The 25,684-nt window shown below is 37.9% G+C and overlaps 1 protein-coding gene across 2 annotated transcripts in view; it reads right to left on the reverse strand.

The window, feature by feature from the left end:
* Nucleotides 1-2,207: 2,207 nt before the first annotated feature.
* Nucleotides 2,208-25,684, reverse strand: part of Btk (tyrosine-protein kinase Btk29A) — a 60,669-nt gene continuing 37,192 nt past the window's right edge. For both annotated transcript variants that reach the window (XM_022846022.2, XM_022846023.2), the window contains 14 exons: nucleotides 20,703-20,883; nucleotides 15,529-15,624; nucleotides 15,189-15,273; nucleotides 14,609-14,768; nucleotides 13,864-14,008; nucleotides 12,738-13,241; nucleotides 12,207-12,418; nucleotides 11,524-11,738; nucleotides 10,449-10,620; nucleotides 9,822-9,993; nucleotides 9,241-9,359; nucleotides 8,859-8,994; nucleotides 6,808-6,947; nucleotides 2,208-4,448 (listed from right to left, as the gene is read on the reverse strand). In XM_022846022.2, the coding sequence (XP_022701757.1) occupies nucleotides 4,373-4,448; nucleotides 6,808-6,947; nucleotides 8,859-8,994; nucleotides 9,241-9,359; nucleotides 9,822-9,993; nucleotides 10,449-10,620; nucleotides 11,524-11,738; nucleotides 12,207-12,418; nucleotides 12,738-13,241; nucleotides 13,864-14,008; nucleotides 14,609-14,768; nucleotides 15,189-15,273; nucleotides 15,529-15,624; nucleotides 20,703-20,883 (2,413 nt within the window). In that variant the 3' untranslated portion in view covers nucleotides 2,208-4,372. The remainder of the gene's footprint in view (nucleotides 4,449-6,807; nucleotides 6,948-8,858; nucleotides 8,995-9,240; nucleotides 9,360-9,821; nucleotides 9,994-10,448; nucleotides 10,621-11,523; nucleotides 11,739-12,206; nucleotides 12,419-12,737; nucleotides 13,242-13,863; nucleotides 14,009-14,608; nucleotides 14,769-15,188; nucleotides 15,274-15,528; nucleotides 15,625-20,702; nucleotides 20,884-25,684) is intronic.

The following is a 25,684-nucleotide window of genomic DNA, read 5'->3' on the forward strand; positions in this document are numbered from 1 at the left end:
CGCTTCGATATTGTTGTGATATGAACAGAAAACCAAGTTAAAAGAGATCAATTACTGGCAATGTTTACTTCAGAACCAATAAGTATGAAAACCTGAACTTCCGTCAAAACTGGTGTGACTTTATTTGTCAATTTAAGAAATATTTACTCTAGAAATTGAAAAACTTTAGAAGAAATTTTTAAGTCAGTTAAAGATAAGGAATAGGATGCAAATGCTCATCCTCTTAATTTGACCCTTTCTGTTTATGAAACATTTAAGTACTGACTATCAGGGTACTAATATGTTAGTACGTTGCTCTTCATGAAGGGAGGCACAGATTTGATATGTATGAGACAAAATAAGTTAATTTTAATTTATGTTGTCTGTGAATTGTGTGCAAGTAAAGGCTCGCGCATGTACTGAAATCACAAACGACGTCCTGAATTTTCTCAGTGTGACCACTCTAGGGTATTCGAAATAAATTTTGTCGGTTGGTGACTTCTTGTGACTACGTCAATCGAACATTCGTTTGTTCGACGTCATCCGTAAATCTGATACATTCGGGGACTAAGCAGTACTACTTGGTTATTTACTAAATTCCCATTATGGGGCAACCGTAGCGCGTTTGCGTACTAAACTTAGGGACACATGAAGTGGGTTAGGTTTGAACCTAGGCGTTTGTAGTATAAATAGAAGATTGTAGTATATATCAGTTTGTACTAAACAGAACAAGAGTAAGGAGTATCTAATAAATTATATTCATTATATAAGTATCAAATGAACAACAAATGAATTACCAGGTAGATACGTTAAAACCCACTAAGCTATCACGATGATATGTATATAAAGTACACAGGTCAAAGTACAAAGTCACAATTAAGTTTCCTTTTAGACGTTTGTCATTGTAATTTGTAATTTTTTTTCTCGCAAAATCTCAAAAACTCAGACAGACTTTACATTCTTTGTCTTCTGCTCTGATCTGGATCCATCTTATGCTCTTGTGTTTCTCGTTTAGCACTTCAGTCGTTTAAATTTATATTGCCATGGCCTAACTTAGTTCTTATAATACGGCAGAAAATGTACACAGACTATTAAACACAGCATTTTCAAGTTGGAAATAGGCTGGAAGTATTCTGGGCTTTGATATACCTGCCAAGCCTGCCTTCCTTGCCACCGAGTATCCTGATAGCATGGAATTAAAAATGTTTATTCGTGAAATTCTACTTCTACTTCGATAATCGTTGCTGAAATTTGCCCTATTTTTTAACTGTTCTGGCTGTTAGCTGTGTATTCTGTAATCTCTCGTTTAAACTACATTCTGCCCATTCTTTTAAAAGTACGACAAATGAGCGTCTATGCGAATCGTTATGATTGCAATAATCGTTTTATCAATTTTGCTTAGCCTCAGACAGAGGATGTTATTGTATCCTACTTTGATAATTTTGAATTTATCTCTTTAGTCTTTAATTTCTTTTACTGAAATGTCTTTAGTTATATAAACTTTAGTTTTGCTTTGTGATTGTATACATTTTATTAGGCTTTCTACAGCTCGATGTTTTTGGAAGAGCATTACGCTAATTTTTTTAGATTTATACTTTTTTCAAGGTGGTAATACTTGAGATATGGTAATTATGTGTGCGTTGTTATTGTTACATGTAGAAGCCCTGAGTAGTACTCATGTTTTTTAATTCACGATACGACTTACATAGGTCCGAGTATTTTATCGACCCATAACAATGTCATTTTTGTAAATATGTTTCAATGTTTACAATGCAAATAGATTATATGGGTATTGAATTTTAAACATACAATATGACTATATAGCGTTTGAATAAGTCCTGAAGCTCATCTCTATGCACGTTTATCTAAAGTGCATAGAGATGAGCTTTGTAAGTCGTAACGTTAGAAAGAGCTTCTTTGTGGGAGAAACTGCATTCTGACTTTTGGCTTGGGTCAATAATTGGGTCAAAACAAGAAAGGAACACCTCTTCTTCTACCCTTGAGCCACTTTGTGTGATGCCTTGCTTTCCAAAAATCTAATGCAAATAAATTACGTGATAACACTATTTCACTAGATTCGTTTAAATTCAGAAATGAAAAGTTATTTATCAACAGAGAATATCCGAGGCCTTAGTTGAGTTATTTGTATAAGAGCTTTTTGTTTGTAATACGTAGCTTACATACCTTTTTACATACGCCTGAATCATAAAATAAAAAATACGTTACTGTTACCACAGTATATCATTATCAGCTTTATTTTTATCATTGCAGTCTGCGATTCCAAATTGAAATTCATATGGGGCAACCCCGTTTTTCATAAGTTTTTGTTATCATAGAATCAAAGCTATCTTAATCGTCCCAACCTTTATGTTGGTTGTCCTAATTTAACTCAAAATTAATCAAACACGCATTTTTGCAGCGTCTTTCATAATAATAGCGTTTCCAAAGTTTAAATACTGTTACACATAATCTATTGTAGTTTGTCAAGTAAAACAGCGTTGTTTACCTGTGCCATGTTACAAACATTCCTGTTTGCGTATTCCTATTTCGTCATCGTATTCGTTTGTATTTTGTAAGCTGAATCTCGCTCTAACTTTTTCTGACAAATTTTTATTGTGAATGCAGTGGTACAAGATGCATATATCTCAATTTCCGTTTAGCCTAGCCGATATACTAATAATGGTAAAATCTATAAAATGAGTGTTTATGTGCTTATACTATCTACACACAGGAATCCTACGGGAACTTGATTTGGTGGCTCGATTTGAACGCAGAACTTTGAAAAAGTCCGGGCCTACACTGTCTTGCGTTAAGAAGCGTTGCATACCCTCTCAGTAATTCCCCATATGTCCTGAACTCGAGCCACCGCACGAAAGGTCCTCTGGCATCGGTGTCATAGCCTCCAGTAATGGGTCGACTACAGCAACAAGTTGACAAATAATAAGTCGACTTTGCACTAATGCAGCGTATGTATTTATGTTTGCGCTGTGGGATATAATTTTTCAGAATGGGTTTATGCAACAGAACGAAGTTAGTTTCGCAGATAATAATCAAAATAGTCATTTTTAAATGTAAATCTTGCATCAGACGTGCGAAAACTATACTTGTATTTCCAATAGGTAGTCTTCTATGCAACAATAATCTACACAAATGAAAAACCATTCATTCCGCAACCGATTATCTAGTGTATTTTATATTGCTTAACAGTTGTCATGCATTGTTTGCAATAATTTTATCAAAACTAAATACGAATGCAATATTTTCGGCGGTGACGGAGTATTAGTATCTTTCACATTGAGTGTTGCGAGTAAAGTCTTATTGGTTCCGCGAGTGAATTCCGACGAATTTGATTTTTTTTTTATTTGAAGGTTTGGCTCTCTACATACTTCGTATTTTTGACCTATCATTTGCAACGCACGTTATTATTTGCGCAAAGAGCAATTGATTGAGGTCCACAATGAGAAATATAAAATAATCTAAATAAGAAATGCAAAACATAAGGATCAGTTATGTCTATGTTAAGACTTCTATTGTCGACACTACAGCATAAAGGAGGGGGAATTATTTTATAGAAATGCCGATGCAATACTGATTGCATTTTACAAAGGTAAAATTAATTATAAACTGTATTAAATGTCCATTATCGACTACTATTTTTTTTTATTTTATCGATAGCATTTTAACTAGTATTGGTAAAATTAAAATATTTACTTAATACTAATCCTAGAGAAACCTAAGAACAGAGTACCGACGCGCGTTGAGCACTTTACACGAGTGCTCTATGCTTGAATAGAAAACGAAAAAGTCTCAGCGCCCTTTACGATAAACGACGCGTACTATCTCACAGAGGCACATGCATAAGCAGTTGTTTAAATAGTTCATTTTGTATATGTACAGTTAGCTCGATGTTTACTGTGCATAATAATTGCAATATTAGTGCGGGATGCCGAACTCTATTAAATTATTAGCTTGACCGATTTCACTGCAGCGCTGACTAAGTGGCATTGGTGTTTGAGGAAGTGGCATTGCAACGTCGTTGCGGATTTCATTTAAGCCTGCGAAGTCTGAACTATATAATATAATCACTTCTAAATCCATAAAAATATATTTAGCTGATGCTGTCTGAGCCCCCCCTTCTTCCTATAGATTCTACTTTATTCATGATCTCCCTTCATGTATTGTAACGTTATGTATTTATTTTCTCTTCTTGTTGTTGATATTATTTGATTCGTTTTTCCGTATTCTTATTTCTCGTATTGTTTCTATGAGCTCGAAGAAAACGTTGACTTTTCGAAGAAATTCGGATTTCAACCTGTGTCGGAAGCCACAACGGCCTTTGCATATCCGTTTGTTATTGTTGTTGTTGCACTCAGATTTCAATGCACATTTTTGGCTAAAAATTCGGGTCATCCATAATACGGTCAAGCTGAGCCTTGACTCCTCGGAATGTTGGCCGACCTTCCGGATACCTGTTGCAGAAGAAGAATAAAAAAAATGTGGTTAAATACAAAACATTCTCCAAACTAAAAGTGACAAAAATCGTATGAAACATTGCATTTTTGAGTATTCATAACATTAATGGTTATTTTACAGTTTTACAGTTTATTGCACAAAGCCTAAGTTGTAACTTCAGTAATTGCGCGGCAATTTCTAAACGTGCTTATGTTTGCTAGTACTTATGTTTGTTGTTTGTAACTTCGTCCGAAATCAAATAATTACCGAAATTCTCAATTAACAGTGTCCAGTAGTACTTAATACTACACGATTAGCGTATTACATGTATGGTTGATGTCAGTGTTGATGAACGAAAAGAAAATAGAATTAAAAAAATAAATTCTAAGTCTAATATAAAATCTGGAAAATCGAGGAATAAAATGAAGATGCACAAAGGGGAGGAAGAGCTCTCTGATACGTTGTCGTGATCGGCGAAATAAAAAAAATAATTTGAAAAATAAATCTAGAAAATCAAAGAACGAATTGTTTATCGTCACTCTAGTATCACTTAGGTAAAGCGAAGCCCACCAATGGTGAACGGATGACAAATCATGCGATAAATAGGTAAGTAAAGAGACTTGAGGCTAGCTGGCTTAATCTTACCGTTAGCTGACAGGGTCAAATGCTTCACAATCAACTCGCTCTTAGCTAAATTTATATTATGTTTGCACAATTATAACTAGGCCGCGCTTGTCCGACGCGACGTATTAATGTCGCGGTCAGTATTTTCTATCAGGTGGTGGATTAACGTTGTACAGTCTAGCACTTCCCCTGATTTGTTCGAATTCCATGCGATACGACAAAAAAAAAGAAGCATTATCAGATAACACAACTATCGGTTTTCAATGCTGTCAAGAAGGCACGAGTACGCTGCAATGGGTTCATACAATCTGGCTTCTCATGATCCTGAAATACGTAGCGCTGCCCAACAGGGTGAATACTTACCCTGCAAGCGGTAAATTCGCGAATCCTTTAACGACTGATTAGAAACGCGCGTACATAGTTTTTTTTCATGCAGACTAGCTCACATCACGCTCACTTAAGGACGTGCCCACTTACTCCAGTTTATACTGCTTTGTCCGATAAACACCATGCCATTGGTCGACGTACGATTTTATTTATATCTGCATGGCGCTTAGGCTCCATTATGTCTACGTATGTTCGATTACGAAATTGAAAACACGAAGTTCTCGGCTGATTTCTGCAGAACCGGTTTTGATGCCCTAGGACTACTCTGACTGGGGACGAACCCATGGATCTTAAGTTCTTCCCGTAATAGCCCCCCGTTGCCCACTGAGGATGCGCTAGGATCGATACATTGAGGGTTACCTGACATAATTAGAAAACATGCAGTGTGATCTTCGAGCTTAACGGTGCCACCATATCTGGAGGTTTGCCACTCTGATTTGCCGTCCTTTGATAAACTGCACGTCCGGTGGTAAACCAATATGCCCTCTCAGAACAGCCACAGCAACTTGTGCCCTTTTAGGTGAGCGTGAGTGTCAGGATTTTTCGGCAGATATTCACGGACGCTGATGCTAACTTGCTGTAAAAATTACCTTAAGCTTCTATAATTAAAGTAAGCGATTTCGACGTCAGCCAGGAGCACCCTCATTTCGAGTTAGTGCCCCCAGAAGTGCTTTAGCATACGGGAAGGTTCAAACGTTACTCCTGTGGCGATAAAAACGGCCGAGGCGGCTCCACTTCTTTCAGAGGAAAACGGTCGTAGAGATACTCTTTGAAACTATTACACATAGTCATACGCGCGAGAGCCGAATCACTCTTGGAGCTTCTCGTAAGTACAGTCGCGCTTCTGGTATTATTTCCTCGACCGGGTATCGTCAAATAGTACGCCCATGTCGTCTAATCGCTTCGGTATTCGACGACTAAGCCTATCAGCGTGTCCATATCGTCAATGATCCTACTGCAGCCTTTATGTTTCAAGTTTTACGCCCGGCATCATTACTAAACATTCCATCGGACGGCTGGCTCCCAGCACGAAACAAAGTTCAAGATGAAATCAAAGTGCTACCACGCAAGTAAAGCGAATTGGCTAAGTTTTGTCGTCGGCTGGCGGGAACGAGCTATTTGTTCTGCGTTTATATAGTCGTAGACATTTATTCGTTAATGCATTTTCACCATTATAATATATACGAGCTTTTTAATATTCACATGCACAGAGTGTTAACAAAGTATAGATTAAGATGTCTTACTAATTTAATCTGACCCGTCTCTGGACAGAAAAAGAGAGGTATGATTGCAAATATGGTTAGATAGAAAAAATATAGCTAATAAATAAATAAATAGCTCGTGAGATATGAATGGAAAGCATACTTTTCCCAGCAGAGCTTCATGACGTTGTAGACATCTCGGGGGCACGTTCTAGGCCTATCCAGCCTCTGGCCTCTCTGAACAAACTCTACCACTTCGGCGTTACTTGCCCGTCCGTACGGGATCTTTCCGCATGTGAATACCTGGTAACGAAAGAAAACACAGAAAGAATACACGCATCAGATAAGAAATGACGAGAATAGCAAGACGTATTTTATAAGGAGAAAAATGTGTACAATATCACATTATTGTAAACATTGTATGTATATACGCACTCACATGTTACATAAATACTGGTCAATCAAATATGGTCATTTAGAAATTTCACACGCTGTCAAATTTCATCGAAGACTGCTCCGCACCCGAGCTGAATCCATCTTATGCAAAGGCTGTTTGGTACGGATAAGTCATCAACGATACGGCCTCCAGAAATGCATTTTTGAACCACTGTGGAAGGGAAGTCATTGCTGAGACATGTAATATAATGACTGTTCATCACAACATGTGTAAACATTTGAGCCATTACACATAATTCACGCATTCGATTACGTTTAAACAGCAATTATCGTACCACGGCGATATTGTTTTCTCGACCTTCGAATTATGACACTATCGCTGGAATAGCATTTTTAAATTGCGGTACACCTACTGAGACTAGTGCTTGCCCCATCCGTAGTTGATGTTATTGCCGCGACTCGATCTGATAAGCTCTGAAAGCATTTTCGCACAATCTTCGTTACATCCGGCTCCTACCGCCGTTCTTGCTCGTGACCTTCTGTCTTGTTTTGACATAGCCTTTGACATACTGCCACACGTTTTCGACTAAATTCAGGTCAGGTGAAATTCCAAGCCAAGGTAGAATTTCAACACCATTAGCGATAAATACCCCAGAGACTCACTTCGTCATACATGAGTACATAGTTCCTATCCGAATACCATTTTGGTATCTGGGGCAGCATTTTTCTTTTGAATCGCCTCACTGTATTACCTTTTCTGCGTAAATCCACTGACGGAATATACTACTCTTGCACTGTAAACACTGTAAAAAAATGCTTGACCTGCATTTTTTGACAGAATTTTCTGCAGAACGCCTGTAGACGTGTTAAGCGTTATTTCCAAGATAAAAAACCTGCGATTCATCTGGAAAACAGATTTCTTCCCAGTTCTCTACGGTTCAACTTAATTATTGTTTTTTATAGTAGAAAGTTTTTTTTGAGAAACCAATTTGAAACGCGTATACGTTTGTGCACAGTTAAGCCGATGTTTCTGAGTAATTCCCAACAGCTAGAACCTCTCATATCGATGCAGGGTCCTTACGGACACAGTGACTCCGCTCTGCAACCTTACGATGCAGTTAATAGACCGTAAGAAATCGAACTTTTGTAGCTTAATTCGAATGATCCTATCTCCTTGTTGCGTTGTGAGTCATTTTCGATATTTTTTTTAATGGCAGCAGCACGTTATCTTTAACCTCCACGGCTGCAACGTCAACGGCAAGCTTCGACATTCTGATCCACTCAGCCATTTCTCTCCGCGATCGCGTTTTTTTGTATGAATATGACTATTAGAGTCCGCTGCACCTCTGTGAAGTCTTTTCGTAATTCTATTACGAGAGTTAATGAATAATCAGAAAAAGAAAAAAGGCGAAAATCACTGCAATTCGCATGAAAACAGTATATAATACAACATCATCGTTGTTATCAAGTAGATGAAAACTTTTATGATGGATAATAAATAATTGCAAACCATTCGTGTCTCTACATAACAGAGGAAGACGCGACCGAATACTCGAATTGTGCGTAACAGCCCGAATGTTCATACATATTATAGTATACAGCCGTTGCACCACATAAAGCATCAGAAAATGCTTTTTTTCCACAGCAGTTGAAAAAATCGCATGCAGATATTTAGTTTCAGGCTCATCAATATATGAAACTTCTAGGTGGCTTTATTTGTTTCGCCAATTACTGCATATATCTATGGAACAATACGACACTACAAAATTCATTAAACAATGCAGTGATTTTTCTTAAAATCTACGTGTACTGACTAACCTCCCACATAAGGACACCATAAGCCCAGACATCAGATTTGCTGGAAAAGCGCGTATATCCAAGGACCTCCGGAGGCGCCCATTTTATAGGAAATTTAGTACCGCCTGACGATGTGTACTCGTCATCAATCACGTATCTGTATTAATAAAAAAAAATTATGATTTCTTTTTATGATTACCATAGAACATATGTACATATATAGTTGAAAAATTCGATCGTTGTAATAACGCTTTAGTTTGTCATTTGATGAAAGAGACAAAAAAATACATAGGTCACAGTAAGGTGCGTACCAGGTACGCATCTATGGCGTTCTAGTGCATAGGTAACATCAGCAAAAATTACAACAATTGACATATTTCTGTGCCTGTGCGGGTGCACTCACCTGGCCAGTCCGAAATCGGCGACCTTTACGACATTACCTTCGCCGACGAGGCAATTCCTTGCGGCGAGATCCCGATGTATATAATTATGCATTTCCAGATAGGCCATTCCAGAGCACACCTGTCCATATCAGTAACATATACGACACATATATAAGACAGTATATAAGAGTAACATATATAAGACACCTACGAGTAACAAAGATTTCATGTATAAGGTTTCCATTGTTTACTGCAGGAAGTTATTTTAAAACGTTAAGTTGCAAAACCAGTTTCGCGGTTGAATTCTATTCCAGCACCTTTTTCGCCGCTGCAATCGCAAATGCTTAAAATCAGAATATATATCTCTCAACTCTCATCAAAAATCAGATCATAAGAATAAAACGAATGAAATTAATCATATTTTGCGGTTGAACATAAAGATGAATCGAGTCGTGACCGTCAATAATTCGATGGATATTTTCCTGTTTTAACATAAAGTTTTTTTTCAACAACGCGAAAATCGTTGTAGCATAAAAGTTTTCTTTTAATATAGAGACATACGTATATAAAAATGCAGATCAATTTCTAAGAAAAACCGTACCTGAATGCACATATCGAGCAGAACGTGTGGTTTTTGTGCTTGAAGCCGAGTTTCATGCCGTCTCAGGTAATTTAGTAAAGAACCAAATCTCATATATTCGGCTACAATCAGTATTGGACGTTGCTTGGAGCACACCCCAAACAATTGCACCAAATTGGGATGTTGTAGTTTTCTGTTGGTCAAGAGATAAAAGAAAAAAAATGCAAAGATTTTCGAAAAAAGCGACTCGATCTATTAAAAGTGATGAAGTTGCCACTTGCATATATTATTATAAATAAGTAGTTTTTTTTTTTGTTCTATCTGCATGTGGTACTCCACTGCCTGATGAATCGAGTGATACTGTCACCCAAGTATAATTTTTTATAGTAAATGGTTATCGACGTTGCTGTCAAATTTTACATATACCCGATACAACACTGATATTAATTTTAAAAAACACTCGTTGGGTGCGATTCTTTAATAAATCTGTGTTCGATAGTAAATATTTTTTTTTGTTATAATTGAATTTATTAACATCAAGTGTCTAAGTAAACTCGATCGGAGCATGCATCGTACGACCAAATACAAACGAGGCACCTACGGTTTTAAAGCTAGACAGTCAGTGGTATTAGCTTGTGTACTACATACGTCATGACTTTGGCCTCTTCGATAAAATCGTCTTCGCTCATAGTTCCTTCTTTCATCATTTTCACAGCAACGTCTTTACTCTGCCGCCATCGTCCTCGACGAACCACTCCAAACTGGCCAGAGCCCAGCTCTTCCAATAAGCTTAGTTCTGACGGGTCAATTTCCCATTTATCTATAACGTCAGTGTGTACGAACATACAAGAATGGAACAAATTGTTCGAAGAAAGGAATCATTAGAAAAATGAATTAGATCAGGGCTTTGAAGCGCATAAAACATTAAAGCAATACACATTTGTCGCAGGCATTATTATGTATACAACACTAGCAGTTTGTGCTTAGTAGAAAGTGGTATTACAAAAATGCTTGTCCTCTGCAAAAACTGTCATATGGCCTAAAATAATTAAGGTTTGCTAACTGCCTTTTCTAAGACAGCTAAATTGAAAGTAGCAAATTGTCTACTATATGTAATATAGGGAACTACCGTTGCGCTCTTAAAAGCCGAAATTGAATAGACCAAATATATGCATATACAAACAGTGACTTCTAAGGCTGCGTGTTAAAATGTCAACATAATCATTTAAATTATCAAGGCGACATCCTCTATACTCAGTACCGTATCCGACATTATATACTCTCATATCGAGATATCCGACAACGAGACTTCTAGATAATTTATCGATTCTTAACTTGTTTTGAAAATATGCAGTATTAGGGCACGCGAAACGACGGCAGAAGAAATGAGCTAGTTGTCTCACTCTTTATTGCCCTGATGACATTAAAATCATGGTCCAGAAAGCAAAATGCTTAGAGCATCTGGTCTTTCGTCTACAAAATTGTTCTAGAAATACGAATAGTATTAGAATGTAAGCAAAAAAATTACACACAGGATGGATACGATTCATCTGAAAATAAATTTAACGTTATTAAACATGATTTGTTCGTCTGTCTCATTTACAAATGATCCACAGACACGATGTTATTTTTGTTACACCGCGTTACAAGCACCGCTGCAATGAATGTACTAAAAATTATCAATAAATTGATATATAAAACAGTCTGTCACATATAAATTTACCTGAGCTAATTCCGTTCGATGAGCCTGCCTGTTGCCTCTGTTGCATTTTTTGTAGGGAGGCCGGCGCGAATTTAAGCCGTGTAGCGAGCCCACCAGAATCGTGCTTGTGATAAAAGACTAGTTCCTCAAGGGATTTGAAGCGATGTCTTTCGCTAAGGTAAAGTTCGCCAGACGCATTGCTTTTAACGTGATAGTGCTTCACCTGGGGGCCGGGGCTATGCATTCATAATGTTAGAAGTATTTGTTATGAAATTGTTCTTCTTTATGCTTCTAAATAGGCAAAAAGATTTCCATTTATTAAACTGTTTGTTAAAAGCAACTGGTTTTAGCTGCTGTACACGTACTCAAACATCCGCCCAATCGAATTAATTTTTAAGCTTACATAACAGAGTATATCTGACAGGTTCTTCGCAGTTGTGAAAAAGCAGGTTGGCAGTATCTAACACACTTTCTACACATTGTTTGATTACTGGTGAGATAAATGAATTTAGACGCTTGTTTTCCATATGACTTGATAACGATTTAGTCCGTTAGGTATTAGCTGCCAAACTCGAGGTGACATCTTAACTGCTCATTGCCTTTTGAGTGAAGCTGGGTTTCAAATTCAGCGCAAATAGAATGTAATTTACCCTAACCCAATACGATTTCGGTTTTGTGCTTAACGACTGCGTGACATTACTTACATTTTTGTAAACAGCGAGAGGGTGTACATTCCATTAGTTGACGAATTTCTGATCACGAAGCATCCTTCACGACCTTCCTGCCTTAATAGGACTTCGGCCTTTTGCCGTGACATGTCACCCGCGTACCACTCGTGACGCCACAGGCCTTTCACCGTCTGCTCTTGAACATAATTCGATGGAATATAACCGCTTTCTCCAGACGCGCTCCGCACCTACGATTGGTTTAGACAACATTTGAACGCTAGTGTTGTATAACCAATATAAATAAGTGTATACGGAATAGAAAATGTATTTGTGTACGTTGCAATAGTTATGAATTTATTATTGTTCGAGAGGTTACATTTTATTTCATTGAAAGTGAATATCATGATTTTTTTTGCTTTTTTATAAAATGCATTTGTTCCATTTGTAATTTTACGCAGTCGATGCGTTCTTGTGAACTGAAAAGAAATCCGTAAGAAAATCGAAACGGTCCTTTTTTAAACTTTTTTCATACATTTAAAGGTATTTGACTCGTTTGGTCGAATGTACCTGCCACCAATGTTCTCCGGAATCATCCATAACCTCATACTCTTCGCCCCGCTTCAGCGAGAGATCGCCATCTTCTTGTGCTTCAAAATCGAATAATGCGATAACCGTTTTACGAGTCGCGCTTGAGCTTCCGTTGGTAGTCGATCCTACATTGTTGCCGATGGTAGCAGCCGTATTTCGCGCTGATGTTGAGCTAGCAGAAGACGAGCTGCTGTAGTGGTGATTATTGTTGTTGGCGTTGTTAACATTGTTGTTGTTGTTGTTGTTGTTGTTGCTGCTGCTGCTGCTGCTGCTGTTGTTATTATTACTGTTGTTGTTATGACCGTTTTGGTGATGTACGTTATGGTGATTGCTGCTAACTGATGACCAGTTGTTATTGTTGCTGCTGCTTCCGTTTTTATTCTCCTGGTTGTAAGCCATGATGAGTGCAAGCTTTGTAGCGTTTTCAAGAGAAGACATATTGCTGTTGCCTTCACCAATTCCGTCCCGTAGCGACTCGCTCACCTAAAATCATACGGGCAACGAAAAAGTCTCGTCCAAACCAATGTATGCTTAAACATCTATCTGTCGTGGTCGCTGCAAAATTTAGATTTCCAGAAATTAAGAGGTCGGATCAGATGAGCAGGATTTAAGAAAAAAATTAGCTTCATATAACTGTACGCTAGAATGAAAACGTGTTTAGAATCAGCCAAAATCGCTCAGGTTTCATCTTAGTGTTTGATGAATCATTCACTATGAGGTACCACGAGCAATGTCATGATCACACAACCGGCCAGTAGGCATCGCCTATATAGACGGGGGCATCTAAACCCGAACTATATGTTGCTCCTATAGGTTGGCCATCAAAGCGTATTGAAATTCGTTAGAAACGTCACTACTGACGGTCTGCGGCCTTTATCTACGGCAATTACATGTTTAATTCAGAATTCAAACTACTCATTAGTCGACTGATTGCTTATTTAATCCTCAGGATAATTTTTCGGCTATACCCATATGCGAACAATGCTCATAAGAGAGCTAGAAAAAAATATCTTTCTTATAGTGTATATAACTTTCTAGTCTCATAAAAGCAGCTGCTAATGCTTAAGTTATAAGGGTTTTAATGACTACGTTTTTACTTTCGAACCTTTTTGCGAGAGAGATGATGTGCGCGAGGAAGGGTGACGTCAAGCGATGAGTTACTACCACTCCTCTGAATCAGGCCCATCGATTCGACGGTATGTACATTTTTTTTCGACGGACTAGAACAACTTGCCGATGAGCGAGACGAACTGTAGGGAGTGCACAAAGATGACTAGCACTTATTAACACTATAGCGGGTCACGTGTGCTTATTCGAACTCAATTAGATAATCAAAATCATAATTTTCTGTATTGCATACCTAATACCTTAATTAATCTGTTACACATACTTGAATATGAAATGAATACCTTGACCCGTTCAAGCAGGAACGGAAACCAAACGTGTTTGCTTTTTATTTAAATTAAATTAAAAATGTAAAAATTCAAGCTGCGGTACTTAATATTAAAAAAAAAATTTTGAATTAATGTATCCCTTCATACTTGTTGAGTTAACCTCAGCTATTGAGTTACTTATCGGCATTACATCTTTTTGGCAAGATGCTATCTATAGCAAAATACTAATGTGTCCGTAGATCAGCCCATTGGGCTGGTGCTTCTGCGGGCTACCAAAAACAGCTATATGCTATACGCGCATGTGTGTAAATATTATACCTCACGTTTGCTTTTCCGTTGAAGTTTCCGTATTATGGTAAATCATAAATTGTAATAAGGAAAGCCGAAACACTATTTGAGAAGAAAGTTATTGAATAACGAATGATGCGTCGTATTACTAATACTACGGCGACAAACCTGTTGAGTTTGTTTTTGAAGAACGATGTGAGCGGCTTAGTGACCCAGGTGGGTTGACAACCACACGAACTTCTCGAAGGATCTCCGCAGCAAGCCCATTTCGAACCGGACCACAATTTGGCGTGATATTTGTCTACTAGGCACTGATTATCGGTGCAGACTATACAAAGGTACCATAAAACAATCTTTTTTTTCCTTGTCATTCAATACATGTTTCATATGTTTAATTTTATAAAAAAAGTAAAGTGAGTAGCAAACTCTACATATGCCATTGAGCACCTTTATTAAGTGTCAACCAGCAATATAAGCACATCAATGAATTTAACTAGCCTAATAAGCAAATGTTTTGAAATTCACGTCTGGTATTGTTATTTAGATATTGCTTTAGATTGTACAGCTTCTATACTTATTAAAATATAACAATGGTTAAATGAAAATACATAATATATAATAATAATATATAAGTGCATCTCTGTGTCAATTTTTTATATTATAGGATCGTTTGAAATGGCCACCACCCTTCTGTATAGCTTACAGGGTCCAAGACAAGAGGCCAAAGAATGAATAATTATTAACTTACACTTTCGTAGAGCGCAGATCCACTCGTCTCTTTGCTCGGCAGAAGATGCAACCACGTATAATATATGCTCTGCTTCAAATCCGATCTGCAAAGGAAGCTCGACTATTTATCTGAACCATAGGACTGAACTCGACTTTATCCTGAATATTCTAAAACTATCTGTTTAAGGTCTGTGTGCCGGAAGTTTGGTTGGACCCAATTCATTATTTTATCCGTTTTTCCAATGTCTACGAACATCTGTTTAACGTTATAAATCATACTTAAACCTAGTATTTCGACGCCAAAAACCTAACAGTTCATCTTGAATGAACTTTTTGTAGAAGATCATTGTATGTATTACCTGAAAGACGTATTTCTTGTCGATGGCCTCATCATTGACGTATTCGATAAGACGAATCGAAGACAAAGGAATTCTTCCTTTCTCACGACCTCGTTTCTTAAATTTAAAAAAGGTGAAAAAAAAACGTAAAAATTAATAATTAAGTGGAGTGTATCATAGAGGCAGTATTACCTGTTCTATTTTAAAAGTTGTAGAACTCCACATAGTAGTAAAAACTTCGAATAGACTTTGCATACGTTCGCCATTCTTGATACTTGATGAAAGTCTGTTCTCTTTAGAACAAAGCAGCGAACTCGTTATGGTAGAAGACAATGCGTCGTTTTTGCAGTTTTAACAAAAATGAGCTATTATTTACTCGTTTCGCGTTAGAAGAGTCTGCATCAAAATCAAAACGTTTTGTTTGCCCGATGTCGATAGCGTCAATTATTGCCAAAGTTCATATAACTTCTTAAAAATTCGAGTAAGGGTTCAATGAGGCAAATTGGAGTGTTTTCAGTAGCTTTTAGACTTAGGGGCTTAATAGCACATTGGAGCACATTAAAATGGCTCAACCAGCGACTTTTGATGCACCTGGATTTTCTACATGGGCGTTTTGGAGAGAAAAATCCGAACTGTTAACTGGTCGCTCAGATAATCATTAATGATTGGTCTCTTTATGTGTTGTGGACCTCTTGGCGGTTTTGAGCTTTTAGAGTTTCTGCTTGCTAGCGCCCTGAATTTAATTTTTAAATTAGGAATCCGTCGTATGTAGCGCACTCCAGTCACCTGCTAAAATCGCTTGATGCAAAGTTACTAACAAAAAGCTATTTGCGGAATAAAGAACGAAAACTTTAAAAACATTAGTGAGTAATTGCGGTGAATGGTGACCGTGTCGAAAAAACATGATCATCAGGAATAACACTTCAAACACTTGTAAAAAAATTAGCTAACATATTTGTTTTTATTTAGATACGTACGGGAAAGATTTTCCGATCGCTTTGGTGAGGAAAAACCAAGGTTCGATTTGATCTTATCATAGATTACCAGAAGCTGAATGCAATTAAGGAGAAGCTTTCCCTTGCCTCGGACAAGATAGAGAAAACGTTTCTTATTTTGGACCTGACGAATGGCTATTGGCAAATCATCATTGCATTCGCTGACAAGGAAAAATATCAGGTCGTCTGCATTAATAATAGTGGATGCGATGCAAATTGGCCTACGTCCTAGCGGCGTACCAGCGGTTGATGAATCGAGTCCTGAGTTATTTAACGACATCATTGTATTATCATAGGGTTTCGAAAAACTACCTCCGAGAAGCTTCTCTGTCTTTAGTGCTTTTGTATAACACCTGTAGCACTCGTCACTTCACATGGGGGAGGCCACCCATTTCGGTCATGAAATCTCTTTTTTTTTTTACCCAACGAAGGTTACGGCGATAGGTGTCCTAACGTCTTCTACTACTGTTCCACAGCTACGACAGTTTTCTAGGGCTGACATCTTATTATCACCGGTCTGAACGGGATTTCGCCAAACCTAAATCCATGTATGATCTTTTAAAGGCAAACGTTACTTTGGTATGAACTATTTCTCATCAAAGGGCTTTTCTGACTTCACGAAGAGCTCTAACAAGTAGACCCTCATTCTAGAGCATTCCTGGAAAGACTTGTCCATAGAGGTACGAATCGAGGTAAGTACTGCCGGCCTGGGGCCGGTTTTTTTTTTATTTAAACGAAACCATCGAACGCGTGGAACGTATAGGAGTTGACCTATCTCAATCCAAGACATGAAGTGGCATTCGTCAGCGACAATATTTGTTGAGTCGCGAGGTCTTCAACTGGTTCACACACAATAAATCCAGCCAGCGGTGTTCCCTTTTTGTGCGTTTTGGTGAGCATAAACTACCGCACTTGTGCTTTCTCCAACTCGTCACATGACAGCCCAGGTCCCTCAAAAGACTGAGTCCATCCTTTAGGATCGACACAGGGCCATTGACGTTCTCAGCAGAGACAACGTAAGCTACTTTCAGGTAGGATAAAAGATAACGGCATTCGCGCGGTAACGTGGTAGAGTGAAACAGATGCCGAAAATATATATCGCTACAATAAATGCATTTTCAGCGATAATCGGCTTTCGGATATGATGCTTTCTAGCAGACCGGTTAATAGTTCGTTGCTGGACGCTGGTAATGCATGTTGTTAGGTTAGAGCCTCATAATTAGTGATTCAGTATAATTAATTATTGTGCTTTTCATTTATTAACAAGAGGCTCTATTTACGAATGCGAAATTTTCGAAATAGTCTTAGCTTTTATTAAAGCAAACAAGCAAGCAAAATACCATGTACTGTAATAAGACTTATATTTAGCTATTGAACTTTCAATCCAGATATCGAATTGTCGCCTCAGAATCCTCTCTATGCCGAATAAAAACAGACTTTCTTCTTACCTTATTGAAAATATACGTAAAAAAACGCATGTATATATCCATTGCATATAAACATGTAAGCATATTCATATATGGAAAAAGACCTTCACAGATTTGGTATTGAAGATGTTGAAGCAAGAATATGCAGCTACGGCAAATGACTCCATTTTTAACTACTGCTACATTTTAAAGTACTGCCAATTAACTGCAGTTTATTAGCAAATATTTCACTGAATTATCAGCCACGAAGAAGACTGGTAAGTATGCATCAGTTTGTTAGCGTTAAGGTTAAGTGGTCGATCTTTTCATTGATCGTCATCTGTTGAAATGGATGTTACGTACTAGACGTGTACAATAGACTTTCGAAATCACGATGTCCACTTCGCTAACTTACCATCCTCATCACTTCGAATTATATTGTGCAAGAAGATTGTTTAGTAAATTATAATAATGTTTGCTAGCAAACCTTGGCACCGCACCTCTGACCCATGGCTTTTAGATGCCAAACATTGCGTAGATTCAATAAGGTAAAAAGAATAATATAAGTAATTTGTCATTGCTGATAATCATTCCGAATTTCTGACTCCTCAGACTTTCTGCTACTGAGATCGCCTCTCCCACGCGTTAGGCTTTTGCGAATTGGTTCAAAATATCCCGGATATGCACATGATTTGATTCATAACTCAGTTGCAAGAAACCGGTTTTTACGTGCCACCTACAAAAACCTTATCATCTATCTGCCTATACATTTGCATATTTAGATCTGTATATTTGCTTGCCTGTCGCAGTGTGCTTTGAGATTGATCTATTCAGACGTTTTACAAAATGTTGTTTTAACTGCTTCCACAACACGTACTAAATGTTGTACTGTCAATATCCCTATAAATAGCAGTAATAGTTTAGGTTACGCCGTCTGTACCAACTTGAAAGACAAGGAAAAGTATCTATCATATGATAGATACTTTTCCTTAAACCTTGAGATGGGTCGCGTAATGCCATAACATTGAGAAAATAAAAGTTAGTCTCGAATTCTCAAAAACAGTGACAGCTGAACCTCGCACCATCAGCTTACTGGCAATTTATGACCAAACCCACTTTTCCTAAACCCTACAGTTTCCGGCAATGAGTGAAGAGTCCGATCATATAATTATTATATACATGAAAACATACAGTTGAGCAAAATATAACAGTGATTTACGCTATATTCAACATAAACATATTTATCATTAGTAGGAAAGATATAATTCTGGTTATAGAAGCTCCGACTCTCAGTCGAATTTATTAAATTTCGAAATATAAGACAGACCTTAGTGAACCCCTCACTTGTGCAATTCGTCCTTAAATAAAGTGGTGGTCACCGCAGCACAGCTAACACCTTCATAATACCGAAAATTTGTATATCTGTTGAACAACGAAAGCCGATTCTGTTTATATCGTTTTTTTTACCTATGTTTCATTTGCACGTGGTAGAATGGCGTATTTGTGCGTTTGAAAAACTTGTTTTTTATTTGGACTTCGACGATTTACCAAACATTTAAAGATTAAGACGCGCAACGGTCAGGTGAAAAGGAGAAGGACTTACGACTCCAATCGTTGCTAATGTCAAGGCTTATCTTCCAAAGTGCCTCCAGATAATCCCTATCAAACTCAAAAGGTTTAGTGGAGTACCTTTTTTTAGAGTGCAAACGCCATTTCTGAACATAACAAACCTCTTTTGAATCGTACTGTCAGTCGGAAGTCCTCATCATGCACATCACATTTATCTCGGAATTTTTTTAATTGGCTGAGTGTCGAACAAAGAGTATGGAGGAATTTACTTTTCCATTTATCACTACAGCTTCAAAAGTAAGGTAAGCTCTTGTATCCGAAAAAATGGTTATAACGACCTTATAAAGCAAAGAACGCGTAAAAAAATCAGCGGAAGGGAGCAATAAACAAAAAGGTATAACGCCTTCTAAATAAGCACCAATCCAATTGAAGTACAACAATAATTGAAATATGACAATGGGACAAACGGGTTAACGTTTACCCGTTTTGGTTAACAACGTAAAGCGGCTCGGAGGTACGCGCGAAAGCATGCACTGTGTTTTTCGGTGGACTACCTAACAAGTTAGACGACTAACTTCATTTGTAAGCTGGAATGCAGATTTAAGCATATAAGAACATGTTCACAATTATGGCTGTTTATTCACAGTATTATACAGGTCATTATTGGCTACATATAGAATCACTTCGACCACTGATTTCGGGAAAGATGAGCCGTTCCTTTTGAAGGATTCCTATCCAGAAACTTTGACTTTCAAATCGCGTTACTTTAAAAGAACGCAAAAACACATTGCGATGGGCAACGTCGCATTACATATATATCTGGCAGTGTTACTATACCTGCAGAGCGGTTATGGATACGAGTAGTTCTGTAAAAAGGGAATGCCACGATATGTTCATGTTTTGATTGTTCGAGCAATTGAAGATGCAGTTGAAGTAGCTCGAGCGATTGGGTACCTATCCGAGCTCTTTAAATATTTTTCAACGAACCTATTTGTTAGCTTAATGGCTGCTATATTCGGTATAAGACAAAGGTCACATATGCCATGCACAATTACGAAACTGTGCTCGAAACGAATCTTTTAGCTAAACTTTCTGACTCGTCTGCGTTTATGTTGTCGGAAAGACATAACCGCATGTAATGTGAAAGCATGCCTAATATGAGTGATTGCATTCTATTCTATAAAAGCCTGTGTGAAGTTTTAGCTTTCTGACTTTAACAACATACCTCGAGGGTGCCCTCATAGTAGGTGAGGCAACTTTTGGTCAAGACGAACCATCGAGCCTTGTAATTCACGGGGCCGAGACGTTTCCGGTTGACTGAGCGCTTAATCATAAGCGCTTGCTTAATGATTTCTTGTTCGTCAGAATCCACCGAACGTCCGCCATCATCGGATAGCGCTAAGCAGCTAAAATTTAGACGAAACGAAAAATACGTCAGCACGCATTTGAGCACTCATTTTACGCATTACATGAGTATTATTATGTTTTTATTTGCAAAAATAGACCCTTTAACCAAACAGTTCCTAACGACTACGTGATTATACTTCTTTGACTAGCTCAGCTGTAATTTTCTTTCTTTTTTTCGCCGCTAGTTTAGTGGATCTCACCTTGTCAGTAAAATTCGATAATATATTACTATTTCGGTGTAGTCTGACTTTACAAAGAACCCACTAGAATGTTAGCTAGCTAGCTAGCTAGGTTAACGATTAATAATTAGCTTCCCCCTTATTTTTTGTTTTCGGTCAATTAATTTGTTGGGCAATAAACTTACTACGATGAGAACGATGGCTTTAGTATTAAATACATGTAACTTTCATCTCAAAGCCAAAATCACACTCATTAAGGTTATCTGAATTTGTTTGTACTCCTACTAAATTGTCTATTCCTTTTGTATCACCCACTTAACCTTTGTATAAATTAACACATGGTCAACAATTCCCCTAAGAAAACGTTTTCTAATATCGGCGCATCACCAACGCTCACTGCGAACTCACATAGCCTCCAAATAGTTGTCGCTCATTCATATGAAAAAGAATAAAACAGTATACGAATATTATACCAAGTTGTATAAAGGTATATCTGACCCTTAACAACCCTTGATCTAGTTTTCTTTTAGATCATTAACAACTCCAAGCAAAAGAAAAACATGAGGCCAATCTCATACAGTCACGTCCGTGGTGCAGCTATGCTGATAAAATCTATCGCCAAGCAGCGACACTTTCGGCTTTCTAAATAGTTTTTCATTTTGTTTTTTTTTGCTTTGTGCTGAGATCCATTCGGCAGGACAAACGATTAGCGGAGGTACCGGACGAAAAATTCAGAAAATTCACCTGAATACTTTAAAAAATGCTCAAAGTAGTCATGTACACAGTTAAACGTTTTTCAGGATAAATGCAAGACGATTAGTTTTTCTGCTTACTAGAGATAGATGTCTAGTTTATTTTCTAAATGAATTCTCATACCGTGGCGGCACGAGAGGGTCTCTTGAGCAGAAACTGACTGTTCATTCAGTTAGTTTTGCACCAATTGCAAAGGAGTTGCCTAAGATATCAACACTGAGGCAAGGTTCGGGATACCTTTTTGCAGACCTAAATCCCTAAATATTGTACACAACACATTTAAATATTGTCGTGTTTTGAAAAATACATAGGTATATAGATACGTGATAATAGCCTCGCGCATGCCTCAAAGGCGTTCAAGCCGCTACGATCCAAGAAAGATTCAACTATGATCACGTATGTAGTAATGTGCAACTGCATTGACTTCGTCCTGCATATACAGTAAGTGTGGAACTACAAAATGACGCTAGCATTTCTTGTCGTCACTTAGGTATTACCAGTGTTGACACAACCATACTATACAAGAGAAACAACAGGTAACTTTTTTTCATTCTGCTGTTACTCATTGTAGAAGTAACCGACGGCTCATTTACGAGTGGAGAGGAGCAATATCACCGGCAATCGAATCTTCTTTCGATGAAAGAACTATACTGAATCGCGGGATTACATTGATTACATGAAAGCCTTGAAAAACGAAACCGGAAGCCGAGGACCAAGACTTCGGTGAATAAATGTGGTATAAGGGGGCGTCCTTCTGTCGTAAGGAAAAGGTTTAAATCTTCATACTACCCCATTCAGCAAATAGAATCATCATGAACTAAATAAGCTTCAATGGCCAGGACGCGAATAGATGAAGATAAATAAAAGAGGATAGTATCAGTTGGTCATTGTAAGGGATACAAATACCGAGAAATGTCTTTTTCTATTGCAATTTTACATACTGGTTTCGTTAAATTACTAATATTAACGGCGCCTCTACCCTGATAAGAGAACACAACGCAAAACTTATTGTTATAGTTACCTGTGATAATTACCTGTTTTTCAATTTATGCTCAGTAAATTCGATATAAAATGAGCACCTAAAGTGCTTGCGATGATAACGAATGGTCAACTCTGTTATGCTACGAAAAACTTTGCTTTTTTGTCTATGTTTGATTGAATACGTTTACTTTGGTTGTTAAGAAAGTGCTTGTATCGTTAAGTAAATATCTTAGGGAAAAGGACGCTATTTTTGTCATGTATACTCTTAGTGTACCATCAGCAGAAACAACAAGAACGCCGTGTTATTCAAGTAGGTGTTAAACAGTTCTGTTGTGTGTATATTCATCCCGATATAATTTGTTTAGCTTCTTTGTTTTGCTCAGTACCGAAAATCTTAGACTCAGGGGCCCTCCTTCCTGCCCTCAAACCTCTTTATGGGCTACGGAAACGCTATTTCAAGTGACTGACCCGAACTATGAAGAGCTTCTCACACGAGCAAAAGGACGATACAGTGCTTAGCGTTTGCCTTTGATATATTAAAAGCGTTATTTTATTTGTCACGTTTGTGTTTAAGTTGTCTATTGTCTTATAAGCATTGCGTCCTATCTCAGATATAGAGTGTAAAAACTTTGCCTAAAACAACCCTAACCGAAAGCGGCAGTAATTATTCTTAAAGAAAAATTGAAATGTATGATCTGATGAGTACTAGAACACTCCAGATGATATAACTATGATACGTAGTAGCCCACACGTAGTGATTTTGTCATTACAAGAACTCTCAACTGGACTTTTTGTAGCCAGCGTCATGGTTATGCGACTGATGAAAAGAATTCATTGGGTCATGCAAGTAAAAGCCACTGGATTCTGCTATTGGAAACAAGCTTTGTTCGCAACTTTCTTTCTCGGCTATTTGTATTTGTTACTTCCGTTGCACTCAGTAATCTGTGGTTGAAGGAATAACCCTTGAGCGAAGTTGTCGAACACAAGTTAAACAAAATGTAATTCCTGAGACTTGCATCGTAGACACTTATTGCAGTATGTTGAAAATGTTATTGATCTTACTGATAGCATTATGAAATAACAACAACCCCTACGTACTTTATAGTACTGCTAGTGTTTCACACATTATAGCGAGCCAACAATAGCAACAAAGTGCGCTTACACAAACGATGGCACAATACAACGATTTGCGGTGATAGTTGTAGGAGCAGTAGGCATGGCTGTCGCTCTAACGACGCGTAACAGCATCCACAATGAATTAATTGGAGGGAAAATACAAAAGAATGATGAAGACCATTTGTCAGAACCTTCATTTTATCAACATTACAATTCGCATGATTGATGGACTGATTCATTAAAATCCGCTGAAAATGATTTCATTTACCAAAAGTTTATCAACACTACAATAACACAAGAGCAGGATAAAATCAAATTCAAAAAAGGTTATGCTCACCCCGTCCAAATCGTCCAGCTGCAACCACCTACACATCATAGAAGTTCGCGTGGCAGCCTTCTTGATTCGGCCTTGAAGCTTGGATAACGCTATGCGATTATTACTATCGGTGGTAATGGATTTAAGAGATATTTTTCAACTAGACACATACAAGCATAGGAAGAGGGCCTCACATCCAGAAACAAGTTTTCCGCCAACAGAGTTTTGTTCCGCTTACCGTGTCTGATTTTGTCTAATTAGGTGTAGTCGCCGGTAGTAAAATAATACGAATGAATCGTACTTAAATCTGGCAAAAGTAAGCTCGAAAGAATAAAGCATAGAGTGACTTGCGCAATTGCATAGGTCTCGGCAGAAACGATTCGCGAAAGAATCGATGTTATCATGCGCTTCCGAAACTTCTTTTCGTCTTCATTGGCTGGCGCATCATCCGCTATCATATTTGGGCGTGATGTAGCCCAATTGATAATTGTGTCGACGCAGACGCTTATTTAGAGTCGCGGCCTTTTTACATAATATCGCTCTGTCGCTTCTATCGATTCATCTGTAGAAAAATTTGTTATCCAACAGCGCAGATGGCCCTGACAGGTTTTCTTTTATTTCACGTTTTGTATATCGGCAACACTCTCCGACACGATAATCCGGTGCAATCTTGCTGTATTTATACTGATCTGCACAATCAAACTCCACATATCAAACACTCTTACATTTCGGCAGAAAAGACGCCCTATAGGATTATATGCCAATTATACAAGATGACCGTCATCTGTGCCTCCTTTTACAAAGTTTAGCTTTACCAGTGAAGGCCAAGGGAATCCCAAAAAGTTAATTTACGCACCAGATATGTCGCTTTCGACAAAAGCTATCATCCACTACTCGTTAAAGGCAAACGTTTTCATGGCATCAATATGTATCTTTTATTTGCGCTATTACATGGTGTTCCATTTGACAATTATGCTAACTTCGAAAACTGCTCACATGATTAATAATGGTGGAGACAAATTGCGGGTTTTGCTTCCAGCCATTCAGAATTTTTCAGCAGACGCCAGCGGCTCTTCGTATCTGCAGCAAAAATATTCAGTATCTCTCGCAAGCTGTGTCATGTTCGAAATAAATAATAAACAACGGATCAGCCGGACAATATTCAGTCACAACAGAATTTCCAATGCGAGGCTAGTATTGTGTAAGGCCACCAGCTAACGGCTGTGCGCCTAGATCTCCCCGCAAAAACTTGAAAAATTCAAATTGTCGACGCGACAGAAAACGCATCGGCCATGGTCTGCATTCAAAACCTATCCGCTTCGTTGACTTACGTTCGACCAAGCTGGTTAGGCAATCGGTGCTAAACAAAAGAGCTAGCATCAAACGAAATAAAAGCACCGAGTAGAGCTATTATAGCTTTAGACAAGAAATGCATGTTTTTTAAAAAACTATATA

Source organism: Varroa jacobsoni, unplaced genomic scaffold (genome assembly GCF_002532875.2).
Source record: "Varroa jacobsoni isolate VJ856 unplaced genomic scaffold, vjacob_1.0 scaffold_1207, whole genome shotgun sequence".
NCBI classification, from domain to species: domain Eukaryota; kingdom Metazoa; phylum Arthropoda; class Arachnida; order Mesostigmata; family Varroidae; genus Varroa; species Varroa jacobsoni.